General features: G+C 38.1%; 1 protein-coding gene across 1 annotated transcript in view; it reads left to right on the forward strand.

The window, feature by feature from the left end:
• TMTC4 (transmembrane O-mannosyltransferase targeting cadherins 4) overlaps window positions 1-20,888 on the forward strand; it is a 53,381-nt gene extending 32,493 nt beyond the window's left edge. The window contains exons 7-17 of the mRNA XM_009979014.2: window positions 1,159-1,320; window positions 2,104-2,306; window positions 4,007-4,178; window positions 4,256-4,387; window positions 11,430-11,509; window positions 11,649-11,756; window positions 11,906-12,047; window positions 12,748-12,862; window positions 13,354-13,466; window positions 20,150-20,219; window positions 20,737-20,888. Coding sequence (XP_009977316.2) covers window positions 1,159-1,320; window positions 2,104-2,306; window positions 4,007-4,178; window positions 4,256-4,387; window positions 11,430-11,509; window positions 11,649-11,756; window positions 11,906-12,047; window positions 12,748-12,862; window positions 13,354-13,466; window positions 20,150-20,219; window positions 20,737-20,888 — 1,449 coding nt within the window. The remainder of the gene's footprint in view (window positions 1-1,158; window positions 1,321-2,103; window positions 2,307-4,006; window positions 4,179-4,255; window positions 4,388-11,429; window positions 11,510-11,648; window positions 11,757-11,905; window positions 12,048-12,747; window positions 12,863-13,353; window positions 13,467-20,149; window positions 20,220-20,736) is intronic.
• The last annotated feature ends 761 nt before the right edge of the window (window positions 20,889-21,649 follow it).

The following is a 21,649-nucleotide window of genomic DNA, read 5'->3' on the forward strand; positions in this document are numbered from 1 at the left end:
GCCGAATGGAAGAGAAGTGGCCCAAATGATACCTCATTTCAGAGAAACTCTCATGTTCTATCTTCTGGTTCTCTAATGACGTAATGAGGCTGCATAGAATAATTTCATCCATCAGGTTTCAGAGAGCTCTAAGGCAATCCTACAGCACTGTAATATAGTGAGTCATAGAGAAGCTATGGCCTTCATTTCCTGTTTGAGTTACCATTTGCTGGCTGGGTAGGGTGCTGGAATCTTGGATCTTACATCTCAAAGTCGTGACAGGGATATCGTTATAGTTACTGATGATTCTGTTTCTAGTCTCAAGAAGAGAACTTGAAGAACCTCTACAGTATACAGTGTTTTTCTTTTCATTTATGAAACTGATGTGTGCTTGGAGAAAATGTGTTGTACTTCACAGATGAAAAAATGGAAAAGTCTGTCAAATTTAGCTTCTGTGACATCACTTCTCTGTGTTTTATGTGAATTGCCTTGTTTAGACCCTAAAGTGTATATTATAAAATATGTGATGTAAATCAACTGAGTTAATGTAGATAAACCACAATTTTTTTTAGATCTTGGGTAACTTTAGCCTAAATGAAGTGATTTGGGTGCCTGTCTGTCATTAGCTTTTTAATCACATTCATGATTGTGAAAATTTTAATTCAGTTTCTAATTCTTCCCAGTTTCTAACTACACAGTTTTCTTGTTGTATGCATATAATTTTACCTCTAAAGAGACCTAAGTGGACAAAAACTTTCCATGATAAGCAGTCAACTGGATATAGCTATTTAAAACAAAGTTCACAGAGTAACCATCCTCCATTTTAGAAAAAAAAAAAAGTCAATTTAATATGCCATATACTAAAAGTTGTATTCTGCTTAAATTCCCTGTCAGAAATTGCTATGTAAAATTACATCAGCTATAGAGTTACTGAGGATTTGTAGAAGAGAGACTTCTTGAATAAAATTCTTCTTTTCTGATTGAGAAGGAAATGAAAATGTTTACAAAAATATTTGGCAATTAGTCAATGAAAGCATAGTAAAGTTCGAGAGCTTTCTAGTAACTGCAAAAATAATAAAAACATCGACTCTATAGTGGCAAAAAGGATGTGAATGTGGTGGGGAAGAGAACAAAATAATGATTTTTATATGAGGGGGTTTATTTTTTTCTTTCCTGTAGAATGCTTGGCTGTTAAGAAAGGGGCTGCTTTTCAGGATAACTCTTCTGATGTCTGGAGGGGCCAGTATACTTTATATACGTTGGAGGATTATGGGCACAGGGCCACCGGCTTTCACTGAAGTAGACAACCCAGCTTCATTTGCAGACAGTCTGTTTGTGAGAGTAAGTTATGGAGTTGCTTTTTTATGGCCAGCTCAGAACATTTGTCTTTGTCATCAAATTGAATTTTCTTTTCTGTGCTTCAAAGAAACAATAAAATGGGCAGTCTTTACATTTTACGATGTGTGATGAGTCACCTTCCCGTGTGCTGCTATGACAATTTTCTGCAATTTTTTAAAAATAGTGTACCTTGTATGTTCTTTGCATTCAATTTAGCATGCACTGCACACATTGAAGTACGTTTCCATTTACTCACTATTTTTCCCATGCATGCAAGGATTTAGCTTTTGCTGGGTTTCATCTCTTTTCCACATACTGCACTTGACTTTTCATCTGTTCTTTCACAATTGAAGAAAATAGCATAAAGTTCTGGTCTGGTGCATTTGGAGCATGTCTTGGCTTTATATCTCTGACTGCATTAAGCCTCTTTCTGAAATTGGAGAATGAAGGGGGAAGACAGTGGGTGCTGTCTTTTGATATTTTCTCCTAATTGTAGGAGATTATTCTTTTTACATGTGGATATTGATTGGACAGCACAGAATTGCATTTCCCTACTCTGAGTAGGAGAGCCACCTAGCTATGTTGAAAAAATAATTAAGAATTAATTTCACAGCTGTAAAATAAACGGATATGTAGCTATTTGTAGTCTAACAGTACTTTAAGGCCTCTTTATTGTATAAGATATATTTTGTAATAAGGGAAATGATAGCAGAGAGAAGAACTAAAGTTGCCCCCCCCCCTTAAGTTTAGTATGAAATAAATGTTTGTTTTGGTTTTGACTGACAGGCTATAAACTATAATTACTACTATTCGTTGAATGCGTGGTTGCTGTTGTGTCCCTGGTGGCTGTGTTTTGATTGGTCAATGGGCTGCATACCCCTCATTAAAACCGTCAGCGACTGGAGGATAATTGCACTAGCAGCACTTTGGTTCTGCCTAATTGGTCTGATATGCCAAGCTCTGTGCTCAGAAGACAGCCATAAGAGAAGGTAAGAGACAGTGATGAATTTTAAATGCCTGGCCAACTTGAGTACAGTATTATTTTGTTAAATCCACTACTGATAATTTTAACAATTCAGAGGAAACAGTGTCTAGCAAATGCAGTTCAAATAAATATTTATAGCTGTCATTAGTTTTATCCCAATTTGGGCCCATCACTGTACACTGACTAGTGGGAAACAGAGTTGGAGGAGGAGGTATGGATGGCTGCTTTATTTTTCTGCTGCAGTGGCATTTTGAGATCCTTAACACTGTAGGTGGTAAAAAGTAATGTGTGCTCAGAATAGAGTAGGAAATGAGATATGTTGTTGCCCCTACTTCCCACAAGTCATCATCTCCTTTAATCTTCTGCTAATAATGAAAGAGAAAGGAGATGTGCCTTGAAAGGAGGTAGAAATGCTGCCCATGGCCATACAATTCAAAAGTAAAATGCCGGCCCATAGTATCTACTGAGAAAACAACTTGTAGTTTACCCAAATGAAAAAAAAAAATTATTGTAAACTATTCCATCTCACTAAGGGCTTCTGTTTAACTTTTCAGGATCTGCTCCCATGAATTTTATGTATCATTAATTTTTCATTTCTTTAGAATTTTTCAACAGCTCAATCACAACAATGTTATTCTGTTGTTCAGAGTGCTGAATATTTTCTTTTTCTTTTCTGTGATATTCTGTAATTTCATCTCTTCCCCCTCATCCCTTGAATGTTAACATCCCACCTACCTTCCTCTCTGCTGTTCCCATGCTCATTTGCACTGATAAGACCATTTTGGAGAGGGGCGGAGTTCTTGCTGCAAGTGGTGTCATACTTTCTACAAAAAAGGCACTCACTAAGCCTTTATTGCCGAACAGTTTTTCAGAAAAAAGTAAAGACAAAAAGTATAGCAAAGGCCTAGAATTCTTGGGGATGAGAAAAGAGTAAGAGGACATATCTACATTACAGTATAGATATTTATTTGTGATTAATTAGCGTAGAAAACTACCATGCCTGTGGCCTTTATAACAAACACGTGACACGGACCTGGGATTCCCATTCCTGTGTGTCAGCTCTGTAAAAGCAAGGTACCTAGTCTCAGTTGTCAAAGCTCCCTGTAGTCCATAAAGAGTTACCTGCTGAGGATTACTCATCCTAACATAGATACCTAAAACAAGGAAGACAAACTGCCCTCGAGAAGTCCCTCTCTCTGCTGACTGTGGAAAGAACTTAGATTACTGACTTTCAAGCAGTTAACCACAATGGTTTCTACTATTGATGTGTTTGCGAGGAAAGAAAATGCGGTCTCCGTAGGATGTGTACCTAAGCTTCTTCTTTAACAGCGACCTATATTTTTCCCGTTACTGTCTTACTAGTTCCAAAAACAGACAGGTAGCTTTTACTATTACTTTTCCTGTCTGTGTATTTTAAATAGGAATTGTGTAATTAATGTGTAATGGAGCTATTTTCTGGCCTGGAAGCATGAACATTGCTTTTCTGGAAATTATAGCTAGAATTTTAGGAGTGCCTGATGGAACAAAGTGTCAAAACCTCACTGAAATTTAATCTGATTTTATTTGTAGCTTTCAAAGGCTGCTTTTGAGTGCCCTGTTCCATACGCACATCCTTCTACAATGTTTAAATAAAGTTTATATGTTAAGTGGAAAAGATACTTTGAAGATTTGTGGTTAATTTGAGAATCTGTTTCTTGTTTGCAGAATTCTTTCGCTGGGACTTGGATTTCTTATTATCCCTTTTCTTCCTGCAAGTAATCTGTTCTTCCGAGTAGGATTTGTTATTGCAGAGAGAGTCATCTACCTCCCCAGTATTGGATATTGTATTCTGTTTACATATGGATTTAGTCTCTTGAGTAAGCAAGCCAAGAAAAAGGTACTATCAAAACAATCAGTAAAGTTGATGAAGTGCTTCAGTGGAATTGTTTCTTAACTTGTCTTTCTTTCCTTAAGAAAATTCTTGCTGTGGCAGTACTTGGAATCTTGTTGATAAATATTACGCGCTGTGCACTCCGCAGCAGTCAGTGGAGGTCAGAAGAACAGCTTTTTAGGAGTGCACTGTCTGTGTGCCCTCTGAATGCAAAAGTAAGTCACTCGTGGACTCTTAATCTGTTTTGGGTTTTTTTTTTAAGTATTTTGAAATTTGGGGTGGAGGAGGTATTATGCATAGTTAATATATTGTGATACAGTGATATTCACAGTCTTGCTTGGTGCAAGAATGTGTCATTGACATGTGAGACACCTAAATTACAGTGGTAGCATAGTCAAAATACCAGACAGTGCAAATTACAATACTGTAATTCAGAACTTGGGGGTGGGAGTGGGGAGGGAGAAGGGAGAATACACTTTAGGAACGGCATCCAGTCGGATTGAATGTACTGCTAATAAAATCTACTAAAACAATTGTGCATATAATTGCAAGTTATTACAACAAAATAGCAAAAAGAAAGTAAGTTGTAGCACCTGAATAATGCCTATGCTATGTTTTTAGAATGCTTTTTGTGTACCTTCCAGTGGAATATATAGCCAACACAGTTAAGGGACAAAGCAGCCTATCATCAGTGTCATCGCAGGATGCGAGGGCAAAAATCTTTGCTCCCATTCTGCTCTTTTACAGTGGCTGAATGGGCTAGAGTCTCCAGACGTGGGCACTGCGGAGAACTGCGGTATTCCCTACAACACTTAGTGAGGCAACAAGTATGGATTGGATAGGATGTTTCCCCGAGCTGAACACCAGTGTTTGGCATAGTAGACTGAATTTAGCCTGCCAGTAGAGGTGACCTCCACAGCAGTCACTCAGCTTTGAGAGCTGCGAGTGTGATCTGTTGCAGCATCCCACAGAGCCCTGATGTTGTCTGAATTTTAGCAGAGACTCTCTTTGAAGAGCCTACGAATAGGAAAGCACAGCTTGCCAATAAAAATGCACTGATATTCTAAAAGATTAGATTTCTGTACTCTAGAGTGGTATCTAGACCGTACAGACCAAGACTGAGTTTAAAAAGGAACCTGTGAATACTCAACTTTGCAAAGAGAATGATAAACTTAGCATCTACTCGAATACAAATACACTGCAGTGAGCTGTAAAAAGCATTTATGGTGGTGTCTTTCAATAATCTCAGATTTCAATACATAGCAAAAGGGCACAGTGAGCTAGAAAGCGTGGTGATGTGAACAGGGAGGGTTTTGTAGGTTCACGTTCCAATTTTGCTGAAGGAGCAACTTTGAAATCACAGTAGTAGGGAACTTTTCTAGGCAACAGCATTGCAGAGTCCATGTGTGAGAGCCAATCTCTTTTTTTTTTTTCCTCTTTATGGACTCAGCTGTATTTTATTGTGTGGCAGTTGTAAGCAGCCATCTTCTTTTTAATGATGACCTCAGTATATCTTGTCTTCTGGATGACAAGCGCATACTATAAATGGAGCAAGTGCAATCTGTTTCTTTGTGTGTAACTCCATCCATCTGCCATAGTAAGAGTGCTTTAGACAGATCCACACTTTCTTTGCCTGTGCTCCAAGCTCCTTGGACACAAGCCATGTCTGGCTGGGAAGCTGTGTAGCTGTGTTCGCACAGTGCTGTGCTTCAGCCGATAAGCTGTGTGCAAGCTACTGAACTAATGCAGCTGGTTCAAAGCCAATGAATGTTCAGGGAAAATGAGCTTGTGTTTGTCAACATTGGGCCATGTAGACATGCCTGAGCTGTATGGCTGCTAGTGACAGCTTGCGCAAATGGAAAGTGTGGTGATGTGAACAGGGAGGGTTTTGTAGGCTCATGTTCCAATTTTGCTGAAGGAGTAACTTTGAAATCACAGTAGTAGGGAACTTTTCTAGGCAACAGCATTAGTGAGTCCATGTGTGAGAGCTAATCTCTTTTTGTTTTCTTTATGGACTCACCTATATTTATTCAATTTTGACAAAGGTAAATGTAAAAATTGGAACTAGATTCTGTTCTGATCTTCTGTTGTTGTCTTGAAATTGTAGGCTTCCTTTAAAAATTACTCCACAGGATTTTCTTTCAGTGGCCCATTTATTTCAGTGGGAGGCTGATGCAGACCAAAAGATTAAATGCAGATAATAGCTTTTTCTTGTTGTTCTTGGAACATCTTTAATATGTGTAACGTGGTCATGCTTCACTTCCCTTATGTAGCAGGGTCCCAGAATCTCCAGGTATCTCCCAACTAGCAACAAAAGCTGCAGCGCCTAGTTCATGTTTTATGGTACAGCTCTTTTCAATTCCAAATTGTCTGTACATCAGCAGTGTAGGGTAAACTTACCTTAATTCCAAGTAACAAGTAGTTACAGCAGTGCCTTCTCTAATTTCAAGACCCATCTTCTTTAAACATCTTTTTAGAGGTGTGGAAACTGCATTAAATCAAATTGTCTGGCATAGTAGTTAATCTACCCCCATGAGTGATGGATGCATCTGGCTCAAGAGGATGACATTCAGGATCAACTTCGATAAATGTTGCCCAGTGATTTTGAAATGTATTGGAAATAATCAGGTACCTTAATGAAGTTACAAATATTTTGACACAATAAAGATTTTTAAAAGTTTTCAATATTTAAAATTTTATTTTAAAGGTTATTTATTTAAAATATTTTAAATATGTATATTATATAGAATTTAACTATTTTTTTAAAGAGAGAAAAAGAAGCATGTTACAGATCTTGGTTAAATGTGTCCAGGAGTGTGGCAGACATTTGAACTTTCCTGGCCCTGGACTTAAGTTGGTTTCAAAGGTTGTTAGACTGAAACAGTACATGTTTTGGATACATTTTGGCAGTATTTTTCTTAGCTGAACAGAGGGTACCTATATATTGATTCCATTTCCTCTTACCACTGGAGAGATTGACTTAGTTCCTGGAGCTCAGTGGTGATATACACTAGTGTGAGTTAGAACCAGGCCTGTGTTGTTTCTGCTAAAGTAAATTTTCTTAACAGTTATAGAGACTGTTTTTTTCTGATGTGTTGATTATATGTTACAGGTAGTTTATAAATTTGGAATATTTCAGTGCTACTGGCTTAAAAGCCTCACTGGATCCAATTTGGCATCTTTTCATTTGATGTCATTATGTTGCAGGTTTATCCTGGATTGCTTTGTTGAAGTACTGGAATATCTAGTTACAGGCTATGATAAAAGCATAACCCCTGTTTGAGCATATCAGCAGAATTTACCTTAAGTGCTGTGGGCTATGTTTTTCGGGGCTATCTGCAGTGTGTTGCCACACAGATACCATTTTAGATGTCAGGGGTTTTTGTATACAGGCACAGTTATGCAGAAGAACCTTTAGACAACATTAGCTGCACAAACAAAAAGTGAAGATCAAAAAGGCTTTGTTTTATTATTGTTATTTAGAAAACATAATTTCAGTAGTAGAGGAAGGAGAAGAGTGTTTGATGAAAGAAGCTGGTGCTAAACAGAAGCATCCACATGTTTCTGTAGAAATTTTGACATCTGTGCTTTGCTTCCGTCCTTCTCAGCAAATGTTCATATTTGCTGAAATGGTGATTACAAGCAGCTAGGACAAAAGAATAAAATAGTTGATAATAGTAGTGCTCCAGCTGAGGGGGTGTACTTCCTAGAAGATTCAATTTCTTCCTACACTGCTTTGAGAAAAAAAAAAACAATCAACCAAAAATTGGTTTGACAGTAACTTTGGTTTTGTACAGGAAAATATCGGGTTTTTCTCTCTTCCTCATATAAAAATGTGTGTGCACATTTAAACACTTAAGAGTTCAAGCACTATGTGTGTTGAACATAGAATAATATACAGTGCTTTTGTTTTTTTATACTAGCTTCTTAGGCCGATTGAGGTATTGTGAACAGAGGAACTCATAGAGCCAATTCCTTGGCCAGGCTATGGTGCCATGGTTATGTTAACTTTAAACAACACGTGCCTGTTGAGATCAACTGGGTTCTATCCTAGGGTATTTTAATCTAATTGCCCTGATTTCAGAGAATACTGTGTTGTTATGCATCCCTGAGAAATGCTCCTTTTAGACCTATTACTGTAAAGTAAGTACCTGTTTAAGATTGATAAAAGAGCATGTGAGCATAATGTAATACGCCATTTCCAGTTAATATCTATCTTTAATCATTTAGTAACGAAATGCTATGTCTGCTTTTAAATGTTTAATCAGGAAAGGAAAATCCTCCCTCCTGGGTTGGCATTCGCAGTATCTATCAAAGGCAGAAGAACCACGTCTCTAGAGATGAAATTTAAAACATCACACTGGCCCCTCATTTTTAAGGGCCCCATGTTGTGCAGGTAGCAGTCAGAGGAAAAGCCAAGGAGACTTCCAGCCTTGTGCTTGGCGGAGGGCAGATGGTTATTGTGGGCCTGGTTTGGGGAGCAGAGCTATAAAGACTGATCCTGGCACCTCTCTGTCATGGCCGGTGAGTGAGGGACATGGCTGTATGGCAAAAGTCACTTGCACCTCTCAAATGACTGTGTGTGCCTGGAAACACTTTGCTGACTCTGTTCTTAAGAGCCAGATGTTACTGTGTATTATAATCCATCATAAAGCTGATTTTGGCCTTGAATATTTGTGGTAGGCTGAGGGGTTCTTTTGGTATGTTCGTGTTAGTTTTTCTTCCCTTCCTTTCTTCTCTGTCACCACCAGGTTAAGAGGAACTCAGGCTACAATTTCACTTGAAGATAAATTAGGAGACCAACATACAACAAGGAACTCTTTGTTTTCAGGAGTACTGTATAGAAATATCATTTTATTTCATGCAGAAGCTATTTCTAAGGACAGAGAAATACATCATCAAAAATTCTAATAGTTCATTTAAATAGATTTACTATCAGTTTTAATAGACTATAGTACATCTTTTTACTTCAGTTGACAAAATATACATGTACACTTAATATTTCATTTGATGTTTTGACTTGAGAGAATTGATATCGCAGGTTTCTGCAGTCTGCGTAATTCTGTTTACATGAGAAAAATATTTTTTCTGCTTCTACTTTTGAGATAGAAATAGATATTAAGGAGTTCAATGTTTTTGAAAACTGAGAAAAATGGAATTGGACAGCGAAATGCTGACTGTTCCCTAACATAAGACAGCTGACATGTGAAAGACTGAGGGGCTGCTGTATGCAAAGCTTTTTGTCATATGCTCTGTCCTCAGTCTTTAATCAAATTTCTTATGACTTTTGTAAGATGAAAAAAAAAAACAAACACCTTTTGTAAACTTCTTGAAGTAAGAAATTGAATCAGGCTAATGTAATCTCGTTTGCTGATATTGAAAGGTGAAGTCAGATATTTTAAGGACTAATATCATTATTGAGTGAAATCTTTCCATATTTTTTCTGTTTTGCCACGATTTCTCTTTTATCTGGAAACACAGCAAAGTTTAATAACATAATTTGCTCTGAATAAATTTTCAGTCTGTAAATTTCAGCATATATAATCTGAGCAATCTAGTTTCATAAAAATGTTATCATAGTGTGCTAAGAAATTTCTGGAAGAGATATACAAATAGTATTCAGTCTTAAGAAACATCTTTCAGGGTGTATCATTTTACTTTAATGACTCCTGGGAGAACAATGCTATTCTGTTTTGGGGTTTTTTGACACCATAAACTGATGAATATGAATGGCTACATCTTGATATAAATGTAACATTCCATTGCTTCTTTGTCATGGACCTTGTCATATTTTTATGAATGTACAAAAGAAGTGCCTGGATCTTTTCTTTCTTGGAAGCTGCACTAGAACTGCTTTTACGGGATGCTGAATTTGTGTGCTGTTTTATACCTTACAGCCTGACTTGCTGCTTCTGTGTATGCTTAGTAAGCTTTCTAGCATCTTTGCTGTCTGTAAAAGCAGTGAAACTGCTTTTTCCACTCATTCTAGAAAGCATGGAAAATGTTCTTAACTTTACTTGTTGATAGTAACTCTTGCATAGTAACAAGTTATATAGAGATGGAATTCAACAATTAAATACCGTAACAATTAGGTTCAAACATAATTGTGTGTGCTGGACCAGTAGGTCCCAGGTATTGTGCCAGATACAATGAGGATTTATCCTTTGGTGGACACATAAGGTAAAATCCTTTTTTGAATGTAGAAGGTGAATTAGAGTTATCTAAATGCATTACCAACCTATCTTTTTGTACTTCACTCTGAAGTAATTCCTGCACAGTGTTTTTAAAAAAAAAAATCAGATTTTCAAAGTATGACAGAAATTACAATGTGTGCTTGTTTTAGATTAAACGTATACAATTTGATTTCAAAGAGTAAAGTAATTTAAATAATCAGTTCTGATCTAGTGGCCAAGAAGTCTGTTTTCAGGAGTCAGTATTGACAGTACGTTTCTGTTATTTCTAAACTTGAATCTTCCTTTGACCAGGTAATGCAGTCTTCTGGGATTTGTCTTAAAGTAGAATTTGAGATATCTTCCAACTCAGATTTGTCCTGAAATATATTTATTCCTATCTAGTCCTTGTCATAAATCAGATGATGTGTCCTCTTCCCTATAGCTATATCTCAAAGCTCTACATCGTTCCTTCATTCTTCACTTTTTAACAGGCAAGGTCTCCAACGTGTTGCCATACACATTATTTTTATTTCAGAAATGCTGTTTGATGCATTTTCCCCCCAAGACAATAATAGAGTGTGTGTGTTTCTTAATTTCCGTGTGTTTGTTTTTGAAGTATGGAGCTTAGTTTTTCTGTTAATGTTGAGTTTCTTCTGGTTTATGCTATAGTGAAAGCAAAGTTTAGTCAACATTTACATTGCTGTAGTGTTCTTCTGCTATGGTGGATTTGATTGAGTCAGATCTTCTCTTACTCATGTGACACAGAAATGAAATGAAGATCAGGAAGTCTCCATATAAAGAATCTTGGGGAAAGTGTGGTAACCTTATTTATAATATCTAGAAGCGAATAATCTTTCTTCAATAACTGGAACAGATCAGCTGATTTATTAATTTATTCCTCAGATTTGGTCTTGCTATCTTCATTGTAGGTATTGTTCAATCTTAAGTATCCACCTGCAACAAAAGCCAGCAGTGAACGATGCAAGTGCTGACTGTATCTATTTGGAGTAAGAATTTTTAACAACTTGGCTCCATAAAATACCTGACTGTATAGCATCTGGTACAATGTTATCTGTGTTTTCAGGTGCACTACAATGTTGGCAAAAACCTGGCTGACAAAGGAAATCAGAGTGCTGCAATCAAATACTACAGAGAAGCTGTAAGGTATTAGAAATGTTACTACTTCAATGAACTATCTTAAAATTGCTTTAATGATAGATCTGCAGCATTGCAGAGCTAACAATTTGCATAGAGAGATACATATCTCATATGTAGTAATCACCTCTTAAATTTTAAATTTTAGGTTGAATCCTAAATATGTACATGCCATGAACAACCTTGGAAATATTCTGAAGGAAAGAAATGAGCTCCAAGAAGCAGAGGAGTTGCTGTCCTTAGCTGTACAAATACAGTATGTTTAGAACAATGCTAAGCAGTGTTCTGCACCAACTGAGCAGAAATGATACAATAGGATTTTGTGTTCCAAATGCTCAATGGTCCTCTTTTTTTCTCCTCCCTCCATCCCACCCCTCTCCACCCCCCCCCCCCCAATTTTCCCAGACCTGATTTTGCTGCTGCATGGATGAATCTAGGAATAGTACAGAACAGTTTAAGAAGGTTCGAAGAGGCAGAGCAAAGCTACTGGACAGCAATTAAACACAGGAAAAAATATCCAGATTGTTACTACAATTTAGGGCGGTTGGTAAGTGCTTTTGAATAAATGATAGCTATGACAGTAATCTGTGTGTGTATGTGTGTGTGTATATATACATATATATGTAATTCTGCTATACTGTTAAATGCTGATAGTTATTCCAGTTTGCTTGATTTGTAGTTCAGAATGATTTCGTGTTTTCAATAGTTTTCCTATTGCTTTCCCAATGTACTTCCTTCCATACCACCGTAGTCCTACTTTTTCATATAAAGATACATAAACAAAAATATAGATTGTGTTCTTTCGTTCAAGAGATATTATTAATAATTTCTCAGTATTAGACTGTTCTGCAGTCATTAGTATATTTAAGCAAATTTTAGGTAGTAGAACTCTGCCAAAAAAAAAGAAATGTTTAGATTATTGGAAATATTTCTATTAAACATTTACTTATTCTCTTGTGTAGATTTCTAAATGGTATGTTAGTTTTCCTCCCCATCTTCTTGGTACATGCATATTCGAAAACAAGTCTGGCTCCCAGAGAAAAGCGGTGTAGAAGTGTAATATTAGTATACAGCAGTCTTATCTTCCATACTACCCTAGTATTCTTTTTACATTTCTTATTTTTGTCTATAAAAACAAGTTCTACTAGAATGGAAGGAGACAATTAACAACTCTTCAGTGTCTTTAGTGCATGATAAAAAAGTAAAACAAATCAGGGTGAAATGACTGGGGTTTTCTTTCTTTTTAGTATGCAGATTTGAATCGCCATATAGATGCATTGAATGCATGGAGGAATGCTACAGTTCTGAAACCAGAGCATAGTTTGGCTTGGAACAATATGATTATATTGCTTGATAACACAGGTATAAGCCCATTTGAATATTTTAATGAATAATTCAGTGTCTTGCAAAACAATCTGTATTTATCTAAAATGAGTTCTGCCTCTTGCTTGGCTACCAAGACACTCTCTATAAATATAAGAGTAACTTCTGACTCAATAGTTTTAGAGCATCACTTGAAAGCCAGCCCATAAATTGAATTTCTGATGCTTGTTTGAAATGCCATCATTGTGAAAGCATTTTAATATTATAGACCAAACTTCAGAACATTTGAGTCTGTGCTTTGTTGTTCTTCTGAAAGTGTTATCTCTTGAAAACAAAATGGAGGCTTTATTTTCTTATTCTGCAGGGCTTTACATTTGTGTGTGTGTGTGATACCTGGTTTTCTTTCAAAATGCATGTAATGAGCTATTCATACATATACAATACATAATACGCGTGGTTGCAGCATGAAGAGTAACTAATAAGGCTGTGTTAAAAGATGCCTTCTCTTTTTCCATTGCATGGGCTCCCAGGCAATCTGGCTCAAGCAGAAGCAGTTGGAAGAGAGGCCCTGGAATTAATACCTAATGATCATTCCCTTATGTTTTCTTTGGCAAATGTACTGGGGAAATCGCAAAAATATAAGGTAGGTACCAAGAGTTTTCCAAGTGTTGGGTTTTGAGTTTGAGCGGGTTTGTGGTTTTTTTTTCCCATTTAAACTCTGTAAGATTTTGTAGAAACTGTTTGAGGAGGTGATTGTGGACTAGGACTTAGATAATCAGATTTCAATGCCTGTCTCTGTCACAGTATTGCTGTATGATTCTGGCCTAAGTTCATCCCACCTTATTCTAGATGCCTGTGTTAGGAATATTGCTGCCCTAAACTATGTCGGTGGTCAGTGGAGAGAAATAGGCTCTTAAGCTCACTAGAGGGCAGTTAGGGTCTTGTATTGCTTTAGTGCTGGGAGAGTGAGCCTGCTCAGATTGAGAGGCCTTGGTTCAGGAACTAAAATTAGATACGATATTCCAGTCCTCCTGCTTTTTGCGTCTGGAGAAAGCAAGGTTTAACCATTACCCAATATGAATTCTAGCCTTTTTGCCTCAGATGATACCTACAATAGAGATACTACAGATTTGCTAATCCCAGACTGAGGATGGCATACCTGGGTAATCCCAGAATATTATGAGGAAAAAGTCCATACATTGAGCAACGTATTGAACCTTCTCTTGGATGTGGTGGACCAGTCTGTGAGTGGTACCTCAGCATTCGATACTTACATTTATAAGTAGTAAATGTAGTGGAACTGAAGGGAATGAGTTATTTTCCAAAAGGAATTGTATGAGCTGACAGAATAAATCATACACAGTTAATATATTTAGTTGTTTTAATTGACTCCATAGTCACTGATTTATGTATGCGATAGGGACAGATTAATGATCAAGGAATTTTTGAAGTGGTATTCCTCAGAAAAACACCATTCACTGAACTATGGCTTTTGGGGGTTTTGATGGCTTTTTGATAGTAATAATGTTAGCAGCACTGAAGGAACATCTTCAGTATATGCAAAGCAAGAAGACTTTATGATGTTAAACTTCTCAGAATAGATACATTTTTCCACCAGTTACTGTGTCCACTTAAATTTCTACAGTCCTGTGCAGCTGTGGAGTCATGACCTGTCCACATGTGAAGCCAGGGCCTGTGACAACCGAGCACTTGCTGTTTGTGTTAGTGATGCTGTTAGGCACCCCCGTTACTGTTTCTCTAGATTGGCTGGGGACTTTTTCTGTATGTGCTCTCTCTTTTCTGTCTCCACCTGAGACTGTTATAAAATATGTATTTTAGGTTACTTTAACAAAATTCCAGAAGGATACAAATTAACATCCAGAATGCATAAGGGATGAGATTATGGAGCAGGTAATTGCTAGGATTATTTTGGTGAGTCATGACTGTGAAAGAATGGAGGATCGTATAGTTATTCACCAAGAAGAGTATGAAGCATGACAGAATAAAGAGCACTTACAATGAAATAAGTAGAAAAAAGAAGTTGAAAACAAGCTAGAAAACTTTTTCAAATGTAGGAGAAACAAGTTTGTCTTAGTGGTTTTAAAAATAAAAAAGGAGGTAATGATTTTGATTGCTAGCTCTGAAAGGTCGTTATGCTGCAGGGGAATGTGTTGGAGACAAAGTAGAAATGATAGTAGGGGAAAAGGAGCAGCGGGGCCAAGGGAAGAATGCAGGGAGCCAGTGAGCGGTTTAATAGTTCAATATGGAGTGGTAGGTTTGCGTAGAGCAGAAAACTTAACTAGTAACTTGAAGCTAATAGATTATAACAGGGAGAGAAATTAAGGGAATTGGATAGTGAACTCAGAAAAGGTTATGATCTCAGCAGCTGTATTTTGCATCTCCTGGAAAGAAGAGATATAGGTTTTTTAAACGGGAGAATGCTAAATGACGATAAAAAGCATGGAAAATTCAGATTTCTTGTCTACTCCCTCACCATGTAAAAACAGAGAGAAGTGGATGGCTCTTTAAGGATTTTTATTGAGTGTTCAGGATGTGAAGGGAGGAGAGGGGGGATGGAGACTGTCAAGGTGATGGAGGTAATTTTCAGAGGGCTGCCTGTCTGTCTGTGTCTGATATGTTGTATAACCTCAGGCATTTCATTTATTAGGTTACTTGTTATGTGTCTGTATAAAAGTTGTTACTGTATTGGCTCTGTTGCCATAAAGTAAGATTTGTTCTGGGGCTTTTTTGTTATCTCTTATTTTAGAAGACATTAAGTCAAAAAGGTTTTGCTATGTTACGAGAGATTTCCTTCCAGTAACCACATAATATTCTCCTTCAGTTTCAAATGCACTTTGATTTTCAGCAGAAGATGGTTTTCTTAAATGACAAAAAAAAAAAAACAACAAACAACCCTTTATGATTTCTGTTGTATCTACTCATGAATGATTTATTGTTCCAGAAACAAAAGCACTTCAAGTATGAGCTAGTTTGGTGATTTTGTTTTGGTTTTTTAATTAACATCTGTTATACCAAGTTAGAGTTCTCCTTTAAATGCTTGTTCTTGTCACAATGGATGAAGAACTAAGTTGTCGTTAATTCTTTGAAAATACGTATGCTGTATCTTTGTTATGTATACATCTATGCTTTTTCTCTAAAAACGTACAATAAATCGAAACCATTCAGCACTTCTTATATTTGAAATAAAGCCAGACTACAGTTTTGTGCTGTGGCCTTGGCAGCAGATGGAATGCAGTGTGCTTACCCAAAGCCTTCACTATACGCAGCGTGCAAGTTTCTTGGCAATACAAAGATTTGGCAAGATAGAGCAATTTGAAATATCACCGGACGTACTGGAATGTATAGTTACTCCATATATCTAGAGTAATATGAATATGATGCACCTTAAATAGCCTTTAATCAGCCAGTATGCTTCTACTAGCTGCTGAGCAAAGCAGTGGTGATAAAAATGTTTTCAGCATGTAGTTGAAGATGTATGGTAATGGCAGCCAACTCTGAGAATCTATTTCATTAAATTTTCTGGGGACGCATTGCACACACTGTCCCATTGTGCTTCAGCAGTGAAAGGATAAATCCATACATTAGGTGCTTCTCCTTTGTGTAGGTGGCAACTTTTAGGCATAAAACTGAATTAATTGAACAGGACATATTTCACTTTGATTGCTGTTAACCTGCCCAGTGAAGAAAGCAGAGATTTACTTATTAGACCAAAATACTAAGATTTGCAGTGGAAAAAAATACAACTTTGTGAGACTTTTGACTGCTACATGCTTTCAAGTGCAAATCAACTGTTGACTTTTAGGCTTGAATGGTTGTATAAAAAGAGGAGGTTATCCTGCAACACCACTACACTTGCTAAATGTTTAAGTCTCAGTATGTTTCTGAGGTGACTGAGTTCGAATCATAGAATAATTTTGACAGGAATGGACGTATAGAGGTCATCTAGTCCAACCCCTGACTGAAACTAGGACCATCTCCAGTTGAATCTTGAATATCTCTATGGATGGAGATTCTAAAACCTCTCTAGACAGTGTCTTCCAGTGCTTGACGACTACTCTTACGATAAAAAAAAAAAGTTTTCTTTTATCTAATTGGAATTTCCTGTATGCCAACTTGCATCCATTGTGTCTCATACCATCTCACCATCTCACGGATTTGAGAGAAGAGTCTGTCTCCATCTTCTCTGTGTCATCTGATCAGGTACTTGTAGATAGCAATAAGTTCTCCCCTTCATCTTCTCTTCTGAAGGCTGAAGAGATCCAGTTCTTTCAGCTCTTCATTGTATGTCTTGTGCTCCAGCCCCCAACCATCTTGGTGGCTCTCTGCTAGACTTACTAAAGTATGTTCTTGTTTTTCTTGTAATGGAGAGCACTAACCTGAACCGATCATCCAGACGTGGTCTCACAAGTCCTAGAGGAGAAGGATTACTTCACTGGACTTGCTGGCTGTACTTCTACTTAATAGAGCCCAGGATGTGGTTGGTCATCCTTGCTGTGAGGGTACACTGATGACTTTTATTCAGTTTGCTGTCCGCTGGGCCCACCATATCCATTTCTGTAGGGCTGCTTCTTAGACAGTTGCCCCAGCCTGTACTTCTGCATAGGATTATCCCATCCCAGATACAAGACTTTGCATTTACTCTTGTTAAACTTAATGAGATTCCTGCAATCCAGTCCGGTTCAACATCATCATTATTGATCTGGATAATGGCGCAGAGTGCACGCTCAGCAAATTTGCGGGTGATGCAAAACTGGGAGGAGTGGCTGATATGCCAGAGGGTCATGCTCCCATCCAGAGGGACCTTAACAGGCTGGAGAAATGGGCTGGTAGGAAACTCATGCAGTTCAACAAGTGGAAGTGCAAAGCCTTGCAGCTGGAGAGGAACAAGCATAGGCACAGTACATGCCGAGGGCCACCCAGCTGGAAAGCAGCTTGGCAGAAAAGCACCTGAGGATCCAGGTGGACACCAGATTGATTGAACATGAGTCAGCAATGTGCCCTTGCAGCGAAGGCGGCTAATGATATCCTGGGTTGTGTTAGGAGTGTTGCCAGCAGGCTGAAGGAGGTGATCCTTCCTCTATACTGGTGAGGCCACACCTGGACTCTTGTGTCCACTTCCCAGAGAGCCATGGACATACTGGAGAAAGTCCAGTGAAGGCCTGCCAAGGTGATGAAGGACTGGAGCATCTTTCCTATGGGGAAAGGTTGAGAGAGCTGGGACTGTTTAACCTGGAGAAGAGAAGTCTCAGGGGGAGGATCTCAATTTATGTAAATACCTAAATGTGCAAAGAGGATGGAGCCAGGCTCTTTTCCATGGTGTTGAGTGACAGGACAACATGGAATGGGCCCAAACCAAAACATGGGGTGTTCCTTGTGAACATCAAGAAATGCTTTTTTACTGTGACTGTGGCTGAACACGAGCACGGGTTGCCCAGAGAGGTTATGGAGTCTCCATCCTTGGAGATGCTGCCTGGACATTGTCCTGGGTAGCTGGCCCTGCTTGAGCAGGGAGGTTGGACCAGATGACCACCAGAGGTCTATTCCAACCTCAATCATTCTATGATTCCTGCTATTCTTGTCCACGTCCCTGTGAATAGCAGCTCTCCCCTCCAGTGTATTGACTGCTCCCTCCTCTTAGGTGCTATCTGTAAAGTTTTTGAAAGTGCATTCAGTCCCATCACCCAAAACATTAGTGAAGACACTAAATTGTAGGGGTTTCAGAGACCGAAGCATCCAGCAACATTAATAGTCTGGGTATGAGAATGCCGGAGGTGCTGCTTATGCCAGGGAAAAGCAATACTAAAACTTGCACTATATATGGAATCATATACTCTCTAAGTTTCCAGACATCTGGTTCTCTTGTTCACTCCTATCCAAGTAGTCCTTCTCCTGAAACAGGATGTCCTGCAAAAGGATTTGTCAAGAACACTCAGGTTTGTAGTTTCCTTGATCTGAGAATATGAAGGCACTTTCTGCATCAGTCTCTCTTGGCTTCAGAGTGGCAGCCTCAGCTGTGCTAAGGAGTTCTTTGAAAGGAGCGTGTAGTTTGGGTTTGAATTTGGACATAGTGGGAATCTCTTAAGTCACTCAAAGTTGAGTGACTCAATCCTCAAAGTTGAGTGACTCAATGATGACATCAGAAATTTCTTGTCCCCTGAGGGACCCTTAAAGAGGTTTACTTCATGCTTCATATGATAAGACAGTGGAACCAAAAATCTGGCTGACAGGTTTTCTGTTTCAGTAGAGCCTGTGTTGTGTTTTGTGGATGCAAGTAATAGAAGCTTAGCACAAAGGAAAGGCCTGTTCCCCAGGTTATTGTTCTCACATACCTCGGACAGCAAGTATGTGCGTTCAAATGGAAGCCTACCACACAGAGATAATTTTATCTTCAGGTCATTTGCATTGAAACTGAATTGGCAACTTTCCCTAAAACACAGCACAGCATAGAAATCTATGTGAAATTCACTATTTTAATCTAAAATTGCATGCAAGCGAGTAAATATGCTCTATTTGGATTGCAGGGGTGTATCTTTTTAAACTTCTGCAGGAAATACACTCTGGAACAAAAGCATTTATATTAGCAGCTGGTTTGGGACAATAAAAATGTTTGAATTAGAGAATAAATTTAGCGGTAAATTGTTCTCTGAATATTTCGTGAGGGAGCTCAGCTTTTCTAAGAAGTACTCAGATATCAACAGTCCTAAAAGTACACACTGCCAGTGGGAATATGGAAAAGATAACTTGTGAGGAATACTTCAGTTGGCTTGATTTTTTTTTTTAAGTAGCAGGCACTCAGCTGCTCTTCTTTGAGAACTGTATTGAAATATCCATTTGAAAAAGGTTTACTGGAATGCCCCCATTTTAAATGCTAAAAACTATTTTAAAGGGAAGGGTGTCTAAAAGCAGTTTGCTCAGATACTGAATTATTTTATCCTTAGTTTGACTGAATAAGTAAGGAAAACTTTAATAGGTAATGCTTGAAAATATTACAACTATGCAATTTTTTTAAAAAAAGGAAAATAATTTAAGTGAACTGCTTTGCAAACTTCACCAGTGCTTAATAGCTCTGCTAAAATAACAGCAGCCTGTGAAAGCATAGCACTTTTTTATAGCATTATTACCGTTTTCTAGAAGCTACAGGATCACGCAGGGTTAGAATATATTTATATACACACACACGGTGGTGTCATATAGATATGGCATAGTTTGGGAGGGGTTTTAATTATTACCGTGGGTAAATTTTGCATTATTTTATAAACTATAAGAGTAGACTGTCCTGTTGACTTGTTCTTCTAAATTATTCAGGAATCTGAAGCTTTGTTCCTCAAGGCAATTAAAGCCAATCCAAATGCTGCCAGTTATCACGGTAATTTGGGTAAGAGCCTTTCTAACTCTTATCAGCTGTATTGTTTGTTTGCTTCATATTCATTGTGTTTAAAAAGAAAAAGCAATCTTTTGAGCCTTCTTCCTGCTGGGCAGATTTCTATTTTACTTCCTAGAAAAACTGCCAGCCAGAAGAACAGGGCACTAAACCAGAAAAGCTGTCACACGATATGACAGATCAAGAGGGCTGCACAATCCAGCCCAGAGGTAGCTGCGCTTCAGTGTCTGCAAATTGGTTCATTTGTGCTACGCTTGTAGCCTGCAATGAGCTCACCAGATAAGAGCTGCCATTTATGGCTGCAATGTAATTCATTCCTTCATCATTCCCATGCCAGTTCTGCTCCCGGGCTTTGCTCCTGCATTTGGCAATAGAACAAGCAACTACTGTGCCACCAGCCAGCGAGAGACCCTCACTGGAAACAAATGCTTTAATGTTGTTTTCCAAGTGATTGGCAAGATTGCACGTTATTCAACAATATTGCTAATGAAATTCCTCATTGATGTTCCAGCTGTGCTTTATCATCGCTGGGGAAATCTTGACTTAGCAAAGAAGCACTATGAAGTCTCTCTGAAGCTTGATCCTGTGGCACCCGGGACCAAGGAAAACTACAACCTCTTAAGAAGAAAACTGGAGCAATTGCAAAAGAAAGGCAGTGCCTGATGTTTCTTTTCAGGTTGTCCGTGCATGCTGTTTATGATTAATGTTACATGGGTACTTTTCACCATGTAAAGGATTCAGTCATTATTTCTCAAAAATAATACCACCACCAGCAATGCACACTTGAATGTCCACTTACGCCCTCCTACAGATCCTAAGATTTCAGCTGCAGTCTGGGGGATCATTTTATTTTTACTCTTGAACTGCTTTTAAAGTCCCTTTAGAACATTTTTATAGGTATATGAAAGCAATGCAGATGGAATTTCACAGCTTTCACTTGTAATTGGATATCTTCATCTGACTTTTTAGTAGCAGGATGAGTATCTGAAGGCAGTTTTATTTCTGAAAGTGATTCTAAAAAAAGTGCAATTTCCTGTTTAAATCCTGATCTTTTCAAGTACAGAGAATATCTGGCCACTTCAGTTTTATTACTGCCTTCTACTGCCAGTCCTGCAGAGCCAGTGGAAGAATGGATTCTCTCCAGCACATCAGTCTACTCTTGTAATTTCAGTTGTGCCATTGTTCCTGTTTCTGGCTCCACCCTTCGAAGTGTCAGATTTGTACAGGAGTAAGTGAGGACAAGGATTTGACCGTAAACATTTGTCAGCCAGTGCACTGCTGAGGTATGCTCGAGTGGAGAAAATACTCTTAGATAATCTAAGACAGAGATTTTAGCAAGCAGCAAAGGGAAAAGAAGCGTGAGGTGACAGAGAAGTTAGATAAAGTTTCTGTTCTTGCAGACATCCTCATCTAGCACAGACAGC

Source organism: Tauraco erythrolophus, chromosome 1, assembly GCF_009769465.1.
Source record: "Tauraco erythrolophus isolate bTauEry1 chromosome 1, bTauEry1.pri, whole genome shotgun sequence".
NCBI lineage: Eukaryota > Metazoa > Chordata > Aves > Musophagiformes > Musophagidae > Tauraco > Tauraco erythrolophus.